The following is a 16,883-nucleotide window of genomic DNA, read 5'->3' on the forward strand; positions in this document are numbered from 1 at the left end:
TATAACGTCATTAAAATCATAAAACATACAAACTATGTTCAAAAGATAAAAGCAAACATTCGTCTAACCATCCATGTGTGCGAGAAGCAGAATCGCGCCAAATAAAAATCTGGTTTTCAGCCCCCTAACGTCGATCATTTGCATTGGTAGGTTTGGATGGATTGATAAATTCAGCGCAGCTAATTAAAAAAAAATTAAATTTGCGTCCAATTATCATCGCAATGCAGTTTGGTTTAATTAGCGCACTTAAATTCTAATTTAAATCTAGCGCTAAATGATTGTACTAAACTAAATCACTCCACGGCGATGTACTAAAACAAACGCTGCACTATCAAAGGTACCGACAAATGAACGATTCTTAGCGTACCTCGGACATTGTGGGTTGGTACCCCCGGAAACCGAAGGCGCAGCATCCATCGTGCGCCGAGTACCGTGCGTAGGGCTCGTGTCCTGACGTCTCACCAAACCAGTCGGCATAACCCGATGGCGACGTCATCAGCTACTATCATATATGTACAACAGGAGCAGCATCCTCTCCACCATCACAATTCACCGTGCGCGACCTTTGCTGGTTCGTTGGCACACGCAACGACACGTACAGATGCACCACACTCGCAATTTGCACAACGCGAGCGCGACCCGACGAAGACGCGAACGCGAAGACGGCAATACCTCTGGCTCGGATATAATCAGTTGCTCGCGGCTCGCGGACGAACAGTAAGCAAAGCAAAGGCTCCGTGAACCGACAGATCCGACCGATCACGTGCAGAGCGAGCGCAAAAGCAGCCGTGCCGTTTACTGCCCACCACACGTTCCGTTACGCTATAGATAGTGTGTTCCAGGCGTTTGAAGTGCTCTGCGTGGGTGACAAGAGAATATTGAATTGAAAAAAAAATCGATTTAAAAGTATCTTAAATTGTGTTTGTAGCAAGAAAGGTTGAGAAGGAAGCTAGCGTAAAATACCAATTCCACCAAGTGCTCGAGAGTGGTTATAGTGTTTTGTTTGGTACTTAAATAGTAAGAATCTATCGTTTGTACTAGTGCGCTTCGTTTCTGCTGTGGTTTATTCACAATCAAGTACATCTTTCCTTGTTTCACCCGGAGTGTGTTCTGGTTCTGACTTTCATCGAAACGAAGGTAGAACAACGTTACAAGGTCAAAGGTTCTGGAAGGATCCGAAAAGATCCGGCGCCGAGTGGAACGATGATCGATTAAAGTAGGAAAAACGCAACTCGAACAGCTCGTAGACAAGAAGGCCCGAGAGGGGTGTGTAGTAAACCGCGCACAAAAACGCCATTACCAAAACATTATGTGATTTTTGCTACGATCGTATCGAAGTGGTCCTTCGGGTATCCTTCACGAAACGTTTAACGCTACAGAGTATTGCCAGATTTTGGCCCCCCCGTTGCACGGTCAGCATATAAATACGAATCCTTATCGGTTGATATCGGTCGCTAGTGTTACCGATAAGTGTTGGTGTTTTCTCTCACCTTCAACGCGACGAAACGACGCAAACGAGCAGATTCCTAGCGACGCGCCAAGATGAAGATGCATTCGACGTACGTGTCGTTGGTGGGTCTGTGCGCTTTTGTTACGGCCGTGATAGCGCAAAGTGTGGCTGATGATGGGGTGACGGCACCCACCGTCAGTATGACGCCACCACCACCACGGGAACCATTGCTCAATGAAACGGAATTGGTTGATCTGAACCAGGTCAGCAGTACGGCGTTAACACAGCCCTCCTCAACGACTGTGGCGGTATCCTTCGTACCGGTGGATAGTTCCTCCAGCACATCGGTCACACCGGTAGGGACGTCCACTACCGAAGGAACAATGTCGCCGGAGGAAATACAGAAGCTGCTGTTACCGCCGGCTACCGTTGAGGCCGACATCTTGCACGTTAACGTAACGGACGATAATCGACCGAATGCTAAATCTAGCAGCAAGTAAGTAATGATGGCCAGCTGGAATGATGTGAAGTGTGTCCGGATCGGAAACAGGGTGTAAAAAAACAGTCAAGAAGTGTTTACAACCCATTAGAGACAATATTGATCGTTAGATCGTTGATGTTACTTAATTTCAGCATATTAACCACTAATCCGATGGCTTAATGGGATAATTAAGTTGTAACCAAGCGTTTGTGCAGTTTTTTTTTAATTCAAAATCTATAGATCATCATCACGTGGAGTACACATCCTTACAGATATTTTGTGTTGCGAAGGAATCACAATAATTAATGAGTAGTTTAAAGGTATTTTAGTGATTTACAGAGTGACTTAGCTTGTAATGTCAAAATCTGTCATACTAACTAACATTCTGTTATATTATGCGGGTTGAAACATAGAAACGATCGTTGATATCTCCATGAAAAAACTACAACAAATTTGGACAATTTTTCCACCCAAATGTCTTACCGAAACGTGCAGATTAAACCATGATTAATGTGCTTATTACACAATGTTAATCACCACTGCAAACAGGAAGATTCTGGCTAGAAATCTGCGAACACATACATGTGTGTGGTGTGTACTATTTACCCGCAGGTTTGTCAATCCGTAGCGTTATACACTCGATCCCATAGTCCCGCGCGTTCCTTTGCTGGGTGCCAGCAAAATGTAGACATTTTTATCTCGCTACGGATGCAGTTGGTAAATAGCAGCAAGTGCTTACAAAGCGCCGATACAATACACCTCACTATTGTACATATATGCTAGTGTGAATGTGTGTTTGAATGTTGCTAGAATAAGAGGAATGATTCACATCTTCTTCCGATAAGGCTTACACTCTCTGCTGGGCAATAAAGGCAGCTGCTTTACATTGCCACCAAAAACCCACATACGAGCACGTACGGTGAATGTGTTTTTTTTTCTATCATATATCCCACGTTAATGTAGTAATGGGTAGCAAAGTTTCGATAGCTTGATTAATCATGTATTGACAACCAGAGGCGCTTCTGGTTACGCTAGACCGGCACTAGGTAGTACTGCAAATGGTTAAGTTTTCTACCGCAAACCGTACAATAGAAGCCGATGTCAACAAACGCTATTGAAAACCGGGCTACCGGTTGTCCATGCGTCCGTTTGAGCGATGCATTGTGTACGATACACTCAGCTTCAGAGGGTGAGGTTGATGAACGTGCCTCACTGACAGACATTCAGGAGCTTAGTACTTTGGCGCATAGCGTTAGTATTTGACAGTTCGATGACAGATCGATCTAGTCGTTTTAACAATAAAAACACACACAGTAAATTCAAACTTTTCCGCGATCGCGTATGCAACGATCGTGTTTGTATGCAGTAGCGGATTTGATGGTGAACGGACCGTGGGAGGCTCATCATAAATAAGTAATCAGATCTATTTTTTCAATCCTCAGAGATTGAACAGGGATTTTTCATTTCATAGGGACCAGTTTGCTTTTCGAATTAAGTCCTCAAGAAATGTAAATCCACCACTGTTTGTATGTAAGTTTCAACATCCATGTTGCACTCTTTAGTTCCATTTGACCTTTTGACATTCAGCTTCTGGTTCTGGAAAACAAGCCGATCGTTGTGAACACTGAAACAGGTTTACAATTGAACCGTGAAAGCGCTTTATTTTCCTTTAAACTAGAGTAATCCCTGGACCACCCAATTGGAGGAGGATGGTTCACATTGGTTCTCCTCCAACCCGGAGGTGGAAACTGCTCGAAGAAATATGAAACCGGTTCAAAGTGCAAATAAAATAAAATAAAAGCCACTACTAGCCTGTACGTGTTCGGCATCAAACCCCCCCCCAAAAGGGACTACGCTGCACATGCAGTTGCAATGGTAGCAACAAACCAAAAACACCACCCCGTCAACCGGATGATGGAGCCGTTGTTGAACATGACAAGTTCAATGCCGCGTACGACATTGAACGCATTTTGTGGTGCACTGGAACACTGTTTGCACACGGTGGTGGGGCACCCTTCGATAGATCGCGGCACCTGTCGGTGTACTTTGGTGTACTACTTCATTAGATTCGCGCCAGTTTGTTCTTGCTTTGCGCCTTCCTACCTTACAATCTCCCTTCCTGCATCGGTCCTATTCGTACGAAAGCGAACGTTTACGTTTATTAAATGGTGTGCTTTATTGGGTTCGATTTTATCGCAGCATCGCCCATACGCACGATGTACACAGAAACTCCATTAGCGCCGGAAGAAGCTGTGTGCAGCGCGTTTCTGGCGCAAGTATCTTCGATCGTGATCGTGTCGCACCTGCGCACCTTATCTTGTTTTGGAGATTTCTTTTACCTTGTTTTGTATCATCAAACTGAACAGGACTATAAATGAAAAATTAAATATTGTTGCGTCGTATGGTTAAATCGTTTTTTTAACCTCAATGTTCAACATTAGCAATTGCAAATATTTCTCAATAGGCGCGTCTACACGATGCCAATCTTTGATCGCCAATCTTACACATACAGTCATATGATCCTGTAACAAAAAGATTGGTAGGTGTTCTCGTGTTTTGACGATACCAATCTTTACCAGGCCTACTTTCTTCTTCGTACTTCCAGCACAAATAAAAAGTGTCTGAAAAGAAATGTTCTTCCATCAAAGTAACCGTTCATTACAAAAGATTACAAGCGAAAGATTCGAGGTATCCATCAAAGTTGGTTAATCTTTTTAGGCGAAAAAGATTGCCCAACTCTGCTCGAACGCACCAACACATACAAAAAAGATTCGCCGAATGTGAAAAATCGAGCAGGAATCGTATCGTGTAGACGCGCCTAATAATTTCTACAATTGGCATCCTGTTACTCTTTTTTACCCTGAAAAAGTTGTCTATTTTGCATTAGGAAATACATCGTTCAAAGGGATCGTAAGTGAGCGTTTCTTATAAAATGAGTTCTGACTAATTTCGGTATCTTTCAATCCCATGTGACACCGGCAGGTAATTGACAGATCGTGCCAGCAATTGAGTATCATCAATGGCATCTCTCGTATGTTTTGAGAGTGTGAAACAAACGAACGTGATTACGAGCAGACCGTTGTTGGAGTTGGACCCGTTTCCGGTCATTAAATATTTCGCTTAATATGGTGCACGTGAAACAAGTCCTACTTAAACGATGTGTGTAACGTTTTTCTTTCTGGACGGAATTATTCTCCTTGATTTTGAAGTGAAAAAGTTAAAAAAGACGAAAAAAAACTACTTAAATCCATGCGTTGTTTATTGAACAGGAAAACGGACCCAACGTTCGAGTTCTTTTCATCTTTCGCAATATGATACAAAAAAAAACATTCACATCCTGTTTATTAGTTGATGAACATGAGTAGAAACTCGAAACTCAGAACCGTGGGAATCCGGTTGCAAACCACAAACAGACATCTCCAAAGTTAAGGAGCACTTTATTACTTCCCCAAAAAACTTTGTCCAAAGAACTGGTTTCGAGTGCGGGATCCTGTGCGAAAGGGGCTTGTATGATGAGGAAAACAACATTGTCCTTCTCAAAATTCTCAATCGATCGTGTTTGGATCGAAAAACAGCTGTGGTTGAATATATTTGCCCCGTTACACTCCACTCAAAATCCATTTTTCGCCTTAATGACCTTGATGGCGTATCGAGAGAGGGAACGCGTAACGTCTTAGCAGCACGCTTATATTGCACACGTTTCTGGTACGTGTTAGATCCGATAAATCACGCGCCACCCATGTCTCTTGTTTGTCCGTTTTTTTTAGCGTGACTAGCTATACCAGGCTGCTCGTGAAATGTAAATAGCCTTTTGCTGTAATTGGCAAAACATTTTAATAACGCGGAACCTCTCTATCTCTATCGCTCCCTAACACCATTCCCCCCGTTCTTAGTGGGTAAAACCAGTCTCAAACGGATGAAACACCGGAAAGGAAGAGTAAAACGGTTTGTTAGGCAAAGGATAAAACTGGAAAGAGTCTACACAAAAGCTTAGTATGCTCTTAGAAGGCTCACTTCAGCCGTGCTGCCATGTGCGCGACGCAATGAAAGTGAAACTCAAGTAGCTGCTAACCCTTGCAGGACGCAGGGAACATGGTGAAGAGATCATAAAGTTTGTCACGTTTGAACAGCGGCTCGTAATTGATTTTGCGGTTATCTATGCAATTTATGTGTAAATTAAACGCTTTATTAATTTGCAACCTGCATTGACATCACACTATTTGTGCCATAATGACACTATAAGTGCCCAATTCCATAAAAACCTAGCTCCATTATATTGGGTCCGCATGTGTTATATTTATTGGTTAATTAACTTTTAATAACATTGCATCATTATTTATATATTTATATTTTATAATTTTGAACAATTTTGGCGAAAATTATAATAATTTTAACAATTTGTTCGAAATAATGATGAGTTTCTAACAAAAAAACGATTTTGGAATTTGCGAGAAGCATTAATTCTACACTGTAATACGACCATTGTTATGGATACTTAATACATACTTAATGGATACTTAATGGTGCAAAATGGGGCAAAAAATACGCAACACTCAATCGACAACAAAGCAAAATATCGCTAAAAAAATCCACGTATGGTGGGATCACAACTTTATCTTATATTACGAACTGCTCACGAGTCGTTGCGAAATGGAATTGAATTTTATTTTGTTGGAATTGAAAATTGTTTACAAAAACGGCGTAGCGCTTTACGATTTACAAAATTTAATACTAACAATGTAATTTATAGTCCATAGTCGTTAAAAGATCTGGAAAGTGGTTTTTATATTCATATGAAATGGACATTTCTATCTCTATTTATGGCGAGGTCGTACCTGCCATAGGAAGATACCGTGGAATGAATCTATGAATATTTAATTTTACGATATCATTAATTTGTTCACATGTCTTTCAATTCTTCTAATCGATTGTTTTGAAGCTGATTACTAAAAAAATAATACATAATTGTTTTGTCGATCAAATTTAAGTTGTAAAAAATTATATACCTGTTGTGTAAATAGTTACACAATTAACAATTAAAATATAATCACAAACTAACCTTTACATTCAACGGTTGATTAAAAGTACGTTGGCGGTTAACAGCTATTTAAAAACGGAGAGAGGAAAAAATGTAACATTAATGAGTGTCACTAGTAATTATTTACGCACAGAAAGCCGCAGATGACTTTATTACGTACGAGCACGTGGTAAAAAAACCGATCGAAGATCGGTAGAAGGACACCCCCGGGGGGTGTTGGTTCGTGATGATGAAGGGAAGAAGGAAAAACAGTAAATCGCTATCGACAGCTTCCAATTACTTCCCTATTGCCGGGGTTGCGTTCACCATACCTGAGCCGAGGTTCGATTTTGCGATGCATACAAATCGACCAAATTTATGAAAACGTGTCGTGCACGTTTTTGTTCTTTCCATGGAACTCCGGCAAAGTATCATGGCCAGCAAACGGACAAACTGGCATACAGGTTTAATCGCCTCCCAGGCAAGAACCTTGCACCGACACAGCCACCTCGAGACACCGCACAGTACGACGATGCATATTAAATGCATCGATTGCACTCTTCCCAAAACCTCTCAAAGGCCCAGAAGCCCTCCCAAAGCGATAGGCGATGGTTGTGCAATTCACGTTACAATTGAACGTATAAGAGTTCAATCCCAATTAATACGCACCGTGCCTATTACCAGCTGCGCGTGTCCTTGATCTTGAGTTGGTTTTTAAGGTGGGGAAATATAAACGTACGGACCGATGTTGCTATTTAAATCGGTCTGTGTCGTTAACCTTATTGCTTAATCGAACGAAACAAATAAATTTAAAATTTATCTCCTATCCACTACCGAACGCGTCCTTATCGGATATCGTATTCGTAGTTAACCTCACACACATGTACTATATGTAGTGTCCACACATTCGGATGCGTTGCAAGCATTGATCGTAAATTAAATTACAACTCATGATGCAATTAAACCACGGACACGTCTAATCGTAATCGTAAAGCATGCCGATCTACGAATCACGGGTACGCGTAACACCGGTAGTGAAGAACGTAAATAAAGGTGTAGGATGTTGAATGAAAATACGCTGGAATAATGTGTAGACGATGCAATGATTGTGTTATTCGATCTTGATGTTTTAGATTTTCAACGTTTGAAGGAAACAAAACTTTTCGAAATTGTAGGACATTTAATTTTTCTATAAATAGTTTTCTATAAAACAAGCAGATTCCTAGGAAACCAGTACATCAATTAATACTTTCATTTTGCTGCTTAAAATATTTTTAATAGTGGTAGAATTTTGTTAAGGTGCGGCCCTGTGGTGTATGAGATAAACGGAGCCGGTCTGTACAGAACAGGACCGGTACGACAGAACCCGGGATCAAATCCGGACCATTTCCCAGAGCAAGTACTAACTGTCCAGCTACGTGGTAAAAATAAATCTGGTAAGCCAGAAATGGCCGGCATGCCCTTAGAGTTGGTCAGAGCCAAGAAGAGCATTTTGTTAAAGGTGGAGAGAGTTAATGTATGTCTAAACCCAATAATTTATCATTTAGGATTTATCAGAATGTTGCATATGTTGTTATGGGACAGATTTTATTAGAGAATATTTCAATCCATCCAAAACTAGTCCGGAATGTTGAAGAAAGCAGATACTTCCGATGTACGAGTCGGTTCACTGCTTCTGAATAAATCAATAGACTTCAATCACATTTTTCAGGCGACGAACCCTTAACTAGTAGCGTAAAATGCTTCTGAAACGTGTTCAAGTCTTTTTTTCGCACTGTTTTAGTAGAACTGTTTTTAGTAGAATCATTGTCATCGCTTATAGCTTATAAAAATTATTAAAAAATATGTTAAGTTTATGTAGAATGATATGAAATATCTTTTTATGTTCGTGTCATAAAACCGTTGGAACCGAATTGGCGCGAAACTTAACATTTGTACTCTTTTTTAATTAGTATCAAACCCATGAAGCTTTTTTATCATAAAACAATATTTTGCTTAGCTTTTGGATCTTTGATATTCTTAAAAAAAATATATAAACGTATTGCACATGAGTCAAATAAATAACTTTTACGGTTGTGTAGTGTAATGACTTCTAACTTTTTATGAAATGCTTTGGCATTTGTCATGTATCATTAAAATAGCTCTGATCAGCTTAGCATAACTACTAGCGATTTTTTTTTGTTCACATCAAGTACAGTTATCAACCTTCAACCACCATTCTGTTAGCGAACAAAAGTTTAAGGACAACGTTTAAGCCATTCTGAAAGGTGTGATTTGCTTCCGTTAGCTCTAATCCGTCATCAGTTTTATTACGCGTCAGGCAAGGCCCCCAAAAATCAGTGACAATGATGATGGCGGATCGGGTAATGGTTGCTGGAGAATCATCTTCCACGAAAGGCGCACCCAAAACTTCCGCATGATTCAAGCCACTTTTTCCGGTGGGGTAGAATTGGCACGAATCGGTTTCGGTCGGTTTCGTTCGCTCTCACATCAAAGCCACATTTATCATGTGGCTCGCCCGTGGCGCTCGTAACACTGCCTCAGACAACTCCAACTGTGGGTTAACTTTATTCTCCCATTAGTGAAGAAATAAACAAGGCCACGGAGGCGGCATAAGTGGTGAGCAATGAAGTATGTAATGCTCTTTAATTCCCGCCACGGAGCAAACAGACAACAGCTCATCTTAATGCTCTTGCCAGCCGATCACGCGACCGATCGTAGATGATAATGTGGAGCTTTGCACATTTTGACATCACGTCCTGGTGCGGTGATTGTTGCACAAGCAAAAACACGCAACATGTGCCAACGATGATGTTTGCTTTTGCACTTGCACTTACTGCGAATCTGATGGCTTTGAGAGATCGATTTTATTGTTTTGCAGCGGTATCTTAATTGTAATGTTTGATAAAAGAAACCTTTTTTTCTTGACTTTTAATTCAATGAATGAATACTTTAATTAAAATACACTATTTTTACTTACAGAGAATCCGACTGTCCCACACTGGAAGGAGCAGATCATCTATCACAGACACAACTTCTTACGAGATTAACACACGTCTGCCGCTACGATCGATTGGAGCGCCCCAAGCGAGGTAAATTACTCACAGCTAGTTTCCTTAAAAAGTCATCAAACCTTGTAAAAACTGTATTGTCATCCTTCCAGAATCTGTCAACGGGACAAATGGACCGGTAAAAGTGTACGCCCGAGCCTACATTTACTTTATGCAAAATTTAGAAGCTCATGATTTGGTAAGCCGTTACGAAAAAAATGTTTACAATTTTATTTCTCCCCTTAACGTAACGTTCTGTTATCTCCTCCCGAAACAGCAATTTAAAATTCACGCACTGCTACAGTTCCGCTACGTCGATCCACGCTTAGTATTCAGGGAAGTGGCACCGAACCGAACGAAACCCATCATGGGCGAGCAGTCGTTGCGTGATTTGCTTTGGGTGCCCCACGTCTTCCTGGCAAACGAGCGCAGCTCGGACATACTGGGCACGGCCGAGAAGGACATTCTTACCTCGATCTCACCCGACGGTACAGTGATTGTATCGACGCGTATCAGTGCCACTCTCTATTGCTGGATGAATCTACAAAAGTTCCCGTTCGATGAGCAACACTGTTCAACGGTGCTGGAGAGTTGTAAGTCAATTTAACCAATCGTTCTTGATTGATTGTCCCTTTAGAAGAATGCAGTTGAGCAGTTTTTATGGTGTATCAATTTCCCCAGGGATGTACAATGAGGACGATTTAGTGCTGCTTTGGGAACATAAGTCACCTGTGACACTAGCACCAGAGCTGCATCTCACCGAGTACGTGCTGCTGGAGATGTTTACCAACGAAACAGTAATTAATGCAGATTTAAGTGATCTGCGCCATGGTGCTTTTGGTAAGATGAGATGATCCTTCGGTGATGATGATCTAATGAGATGATCTAATGCCTCTTCTTGGAATTCCTACAGCTGGTAACTACAGTTCACTCAGCTTCACCGTACACCTGGCACGTGAAATGGGCTTCTACATGATGGATTACTTCATTCCCTCGATCATGTTGGTCGCCATCTCGTGGGTAACGTTCTGGCTGCAGGCTGATCAGTCAGCACCGCGCATTACGCTCGGCACCAGCACTATGCTGACGTTTATTACACTAGCCTCAGCGCAGGGCAAAACGCTCCCGAAGGTTAGCTACATCAAAGCATCCGAGATCTGGTTCCTTGGCTGCACCGGTTTCATCTTTGGCAGTTTGGTAGAGTTTGCGTTCGTCAACACAATCTGGCGCCGAAAGCGCAACGTGGAGGTAAAGAAGGTCAACAGTAAGCATGTGCTGAAGCAAGCAATCACACCTCGTCCAGCGCGCAAGGACATGAGCGGGCTGCACAAATCTCATTCCTGTACATCGCTGGCCGATTCGGCCACTACCGTTTCGGCCAATTCCTTCAACAACTATCTTACCGTACATGTATGTATTACATCTTCCGTGCTTTCGTACACATTATCAATAACGATCTTCGAATTTCCTACTTTCAGTCCATCCCTCAGAAGAGCCCAAGTAGTGCTACTCTGCCCATAATTTCAACGACGGACGTCGAGCGAACTGTGACCGACACCGTAACGATCCAGATAGAGGGCCAACCGAACAACGTCAATGGAAATGGTTGGACCACAATGACACCACAAGAGGTTGCCATCTGGATCGACAAACGATCGCGCTTCGTCTTCCCGATCGCGTTTGTGATCTTCAACATTTTCTACTGGACGTTCGTGTACTACGTTTGAAGCGGGCTCAGTTGGGTTAAAAACCGACGAAACAGAAGCCTTCCAGTCATTGGTGTAATTACGAACCGTTCCGCACCGGATACACAGATAGTATTATAATGCGAGGCAGCGAGTAGCCTTTTGCCTTGTTGTTTTCTTTTTGTATTGCAGCTTCAAAGCAAAACACATACTTACCGAAGATTAAACACTTAGCAATTATTATTTATTTAAACGACGTGCCTAAACCTTACTGTGCATAGTTATGAAAAAATAAATCCTTTACCTGTAAGTTGAACCGAAAATGAATCACGAATTGGTTTTGTATTAGTTTTGAAACTCTCTGCCCTGTTTGAATTTCTTCTTGAAATCATGGACCTTCATATGCACTGGGAAAGAATAGAATCCGATCAAAGTAAAATATAGTAGCTTTTGGTTGGTTTACAAAGCTTGGGGTACATGACGATTGTATGTTGTTTTATACCCTAAAACGTGATCCCAATATTGCTCTCGTAGACAATAATAAATGAAATATCAATTTGATCCAATATGTTTTAAAATGCTATTCAAATATCATCTGCTTTCATCAACAGCTTCTAAATTGATTGTTGCTCTGCCTAAACATCTTTGAAAGTAAATTTATGAAAACGTTACCTGTTGCAAAAGATCTCTTTGTGGTCTGTAAGAAAATATTGTGTAAACTTATATTTTCTCTAACTATAACTTACATAAATTTTATGTTTTTTTTTTCTAAAAAAATAATAAAAAAGTCGAGCTTGGTGAAAGCTCGGATCTAAAAAAAAACCTGATAGGTTCACGAAGCACGTTAAACAGTTCTGAGAAAATATTTTACGCACAGAGAATAAATAAGTAAACCAAAAACAGATTAGATCTACAATAAATCTAAAATTAACTATTTAAATTAATTTATTTATCCTCCCAAAAAGGTGGATATTCCGGTTTATCTATGAGCTTTGCCCATAGTGTTTGGATTTGTTTACATTTATGACGGAAGCTTTCATTCGAACTACGCATCACACAGCTGTACCGTGCGCGTATGATAAAAAAAATCCGTTCCGTGGAGTTTCCGGTGTCCGCTAGAGCTCGACCGAATCATTTGGACATGTGTTAGTGGTGGTGTGCACTATTGTAGCAACCTGTTGGAGCGATTCGATCGCCGTCGTCGTGCAGCACTGCTATCATCTTACGACGGTTTAACAAAAGTGTCTAAAGGGAGAAAGTATCTGCTTAGTTTCATACTAAAGGTACCCGTACCGTTCCGATTACATTGGAACTGATATCATTTTATCACGGCCGAATCTGAGCAGCTGTAAGTAACGAAAGTCGATATCAATTAGGTGGTTTATCTTATTTTGCTATAAGCCCAAAGATAAGAAGGTTTTTCGTTCAAAGCACCACGCACAACACACCATCGACGATCGGTGCGCATAAATTAAAACTTTCACCATCTAAATGTGAGCTTTTTTTTCCTTCGTTTTCATGATTGCAGTGGTTGTACAACGTACTGATAAACTCGAAACGATGGCCAGAAACCGCTTCCTTGTGCAATTCTTCATCCTGCTGCACCTAGTGATCGATAAGTTGCTATACGTCTGTCTCCAGTGGTACTGGGGCCCAAGCAAACAACGATGTCCGACTTTGCAGCGCAAACGGATGATCGTTACGTACAGTGCAGTCCAGCTGGCACGGATGATCCGCAACCGCGAGGTGTCCTGCTACGACGTGATCAGTGCCTTTATCGATCGACTGAACGAGGTCAACCCGCTGGTGAATGCGGTACTCGATGGTCCGTTTATCGAGGCACTCGATGAGGCGCGTCACATCGACGAGCGACTACAGCAAGGTGCGATCAGTGAGGCTGAGTTTGAGTCGAAACCGTTCCTCGGAGTACCGTTCACTACGAAAGACAGCACGGCGGTCAAGGACCGGTTGCACACGCTAGGTATCGTCGCACGGCGCACTGTGAAAGCGAACAATGACGCCGAGTGCGTACGGTTGTTGAAGGAGGCCGGGGCAATTATCATAGCGACCACGAGCATACCGGAAATCAACCGATGGTAATGGTGTAATTATAGTTCTTGCATGTTCCGGGTGTGATCATGTTTGTTTTTATCCCACCGTAGGCAAGAAACGCGCAATAACATTATCGGACAGACGAACAATCCGTACGACAATCGACGCACGGTCGGTGGATCTAGTGGAGGTGAAGGTGCTCTTCTAGCGACTTGTGGAACAGCAATCGGATTAGGTTTGCATGCAGAATGCAGTTGCACTGTGTGAAGTGAATTTTTCTCAACCATTTTGCATACCCTTTCTCTTGCAGGAACCGATATCGGAGGCTCGATCCGAATGCCCGCCTTTTACTGTGGTGTGTTTGGTCACAAGCCAACGACGGGCATCATAAACACACGCGGATGTTCTTTGCGTACGGGGCGTGAACCTTCTACAATGGTCGTAGCCGGACCGATGACACGCTATGCAACCGATTTGCTGCCCCTGATGAAAGTATTAGTGGGATCGGAAAAGTCAACCAGCCTTCGGTTCGACGAACCGACCGATGTTCGTAAGCTGCGCTACTTTTACATTGCTGAATCGGGCGATGTCAAGTGCAGCGGTGTGCAGCCCCAACTGCAGAAGGCAATGAAACGAGTGGTTGAACACTTTTCGCAAATAGCACCGGGTGGAGTGCAGAAGGTTACGCTAAGCGGAACGGAAAAGACGACTAACATGTGGCGCTACTGGATGACACAGGAGCCGGCCAACTTTGGTACGCTGCTGGGCAATGGAAAGCCGCTTAGTCCGTTGGTGGAGCTAGCTAAAAAGCTTACGGGTCGTAGCGAGTACACGATGGCTTCGGTCTACTCGCTTATGGACACGTTATTGCCCCAGGAAAAGGAAGATGTAATCAAAGAGCTAACGCGGTGCTGTGATCAGGAACTAACGGAACTGCTCGGAGACGATGGTATTCTGTTTTATCACAGCACTACCCACACGGCACCGTACCATTATTCGGCATTCGTGAACGTGTACAACTTTAGCTACTGGTGCTTGTTCAATGTACTGCACGTGCCGGCCACACAGGTGCCGCTGGGATTGGATGATGACGGACTGCCGCTTGGCATACAGGTTGTGGCCAGCCGTAACCGTGATCGACACTGTCTAGCGGTGGCTGAAGAAATCGAGCGTGTGTTTAACGGTCGGATTCCTCCTTTCATTGTAGATTAGTGTCGCAATGTACGAGGTAATTGGGCTGAAAGGGTAATGGGGGTTTTCTCACACAACACTGCGACGGTGAATCACTTAATCTAAATAATCTTATCATGTCAATTGTTACTCTCTTTGGGTCATGCACTGTGCAGTTTTGGGTCACCAATTATATTTATTCGTTAACTTATGCAAAGTTCGTTTCTTTTCGTTTGTTCTGCGTTTGTCGTTTAATTAAAATAATAATAAAAACCGACCCGATAGGTGATCATGGTTTTCATGGCGAGTAAAGGTTGGGTTTTTTTAAAACTATGAACGATTTCCATAAGTCTCAATAACTTAGATGTTAAATAAAATACTCTTTCGTGGTGAAAAGCGGGATAAAAGAAGGTAATAAAATATAGCACGGAGGGAATATGTTTGCACCTTGCGTGGCAATGGCGATTACTTCTATCTATGTAGCGAGGAGATGGGCTAATTCTCCTGTGTAATATTTCGGGGGGTTAATACCAATAAATAATCTCTCATAACATACTACCCATTTGCGGAATGTACAATCCTTAGCTAGTGCAGCAGCGAGCATATCGGTTTGCGGGGACCTTTTTAAAGATTGCTCTCCAGCATGTCGACAAGCCTTTTAATTTCACGTCTGGAAAATAGTAAACAAAGAGCATTTTTTAAACATTATTTTGCATTCCTTTTACATGCAATGGATGCCAAATTTTACGTACATTCTAACAGCTAGAGCTTCTGCCGGTTTGATTGTTTTGGAAATTTCTTCCGCTTTGGCCATTATCGTGTACATACACTTGATGTTCCCGTCCATGCAGTCCGTTAGTTTCGTGACTGAGTTTTTGTAAATCTCCACATTATCCGCCGTTATTGAGGAGATCGAATGCAGCACGCTGCATAAGCTTTCGGACAAATTGTCGACCGAAGCAGCCAGTGCTTGAGCTTCGCGCTCGATTTCATTTAGCACGTTCGGATCAATTGAAGATGCTGAGGCAGGATTTGCGGCAACATATCCTCCACCGTATGCTGTCGATCCTCGCCCATAAGCACCACTACTACTTCCGGGAAGCGATAAATTAGCGCCACTGGTACCAGGAGCAAAGCTTAACCCGCTAAGCCCACCAGTGGCTGCGGATGGTGTGCTTTGCCGAGAGCTGGACAGATTGCAGGAATCCTTTCGTGTCACCGTCACCGGACTGGCTAACTTTATTTTGTACTCCAGGTTTTCTGCCACAAAGTGTGTCATGTTACCATCCACCCGAACCGTTCCCTCGAGATTGTACGGAAACGAGGCTGGTAATAGAAGGGAAGAAACGATTGGTATATGGTATCGAGTTACCAATTCTTCACATACCTTTTCGTCCATCGCACACCAATGAATCGGGTCGTTTCTTTGTCTGTGAAGAGGATGAAGACGATGACGATCCGTCCGGCTGGTTACCGTTGCTAGCACCACCATCCGTTTCTTCAGCCGCTGCACCAGAGAACAAGTTATGGGTGTAAGCGATTTCACTGTACGATTCCGTCATTGCGGACGGAACCTCTTCGCCCAGATTTTCGCCATCATTCTCGTGACCTTCGGAATCGTCGCCAGCATCAGGTGGATTGCTTCCTTCCCGCGCAGGGCCAGCAAACGGGTTTTTTCTACGATGGTCTGATTCGCTCATTATTCTTCTCTTCCCATATATTATTTTCCGCCAAAAACAATCAGTTTGAAAAACTATTTCTATACGTAACACTACACTTTGAACCTTACTCGTTTGACTAGATAAAGTATCCACTATCCATGATAGTGCAGGTTTCGCAAATCTCTGTAATAATTAAGATTAAAATAACAAAACAACACGAACGATTACATGGTCGATATATTTTCCTACTGATTTTTTTTTACGCTCTGGCTGTGTTTGTTTTGATAGCTGCATCACTGCTGTCAGAGTTTGCTGTC

The 16,883-nt window shown here is 42.4% G+C and overlaps 3 protein-coding genes across 3 annotated transcripts; 2 read left to right on the forward strand and 1 right to left on the reverse strand.

Moving 5' to 3' along the window:
• The first annotated feature begins 261 nt into the window (after nucleotides 1-261).
• On the forward strand, nucleotides 262-12,006 carry LOC125762435 (pH-sensitive chloride channel 2-like). The gene is given in 7 exon segments (XM_049424528.1): nucleotides 262-1,946; nucleotides 9,931-10,040; nucleotides 10,112-10,197; nucleotides 10,276-10,591; nucleotides 10,680-10,838; nucleotides 10,912-11,439; nucleotides 11,442-12,006. Coding segments are annotated over 7 exon segments (1,887 nt in total). The 5' UTR covers nucleotides 262-1,542; the 3' UTR covers nucleotides 11,726-12,006.
• A 619-nt stretch (nucleotides 12,007-12,625) lies between these two features.
• On the forward strand, nucleotides 12,626-15,234 carry LOC125762436 (fatty-acid amide hydrolase 2). The gene is made up of 4 exons (XM_049424529.1): nucleotides 12,626-13,031; nucleotides 13,212-13,779; nucleotides 13,846-13,970; nucleotides 14,046-15,234. The coding sequence occupies exons 2-4, from the start codon at nucleotides 13,244-13,246 to the stop codon at nucleotides 14,945-14,947; spliced, it is 1,563 nt and encodes a 520-aa protein (XP_049280486.1). The 5' UTR covers nucleotides 12,626-13,031; nucleotides 13,212-13,243; the 3' UTR covers nucleotides 14,948-15,234.
• Nucleotides 15,061-16,879, reverse strand: LOC125762449 (BLOC-1-related complex subunit 6). Its single transcript, XM_049424556.1, has 3 exons — nucleotides 16,293-16,879; nucleotides 15,658-16,231; nucleotides 15,061-15,575 (listed from the first exon to the last, which is right to left on the reverse strand). Exons 1-3 carry the CDS (start codon nucleotides 16,603-16,605, stop codon nucleotides 15,530-15,532), a joined length of 933 nt encoding a protein of 310 aa, XP_049280513.1. The 5' UTR covers nucleotides 16,606-16,879; the 3' UTR covers nucleotides 15,061-15,529.
• Between the last annotated feature and the right edge of the window lie 4 nt (nucleotides 16,880-16,883).

The sequence above is a fragment of the Anopheles funestus genome, chromosome 2RL (genome assembly GCF_943734845.2).
Source record: "Anopheles funestus chromosome 2RL, idAnoFuneDA-416_04, whole genome shotgun sequence".
Lineage (NCBI taxonomy): Eukaryota > Metazoa > Arthropoda > Insecta > Diptera > Culicidae > Anopheles > Anopheles funestus.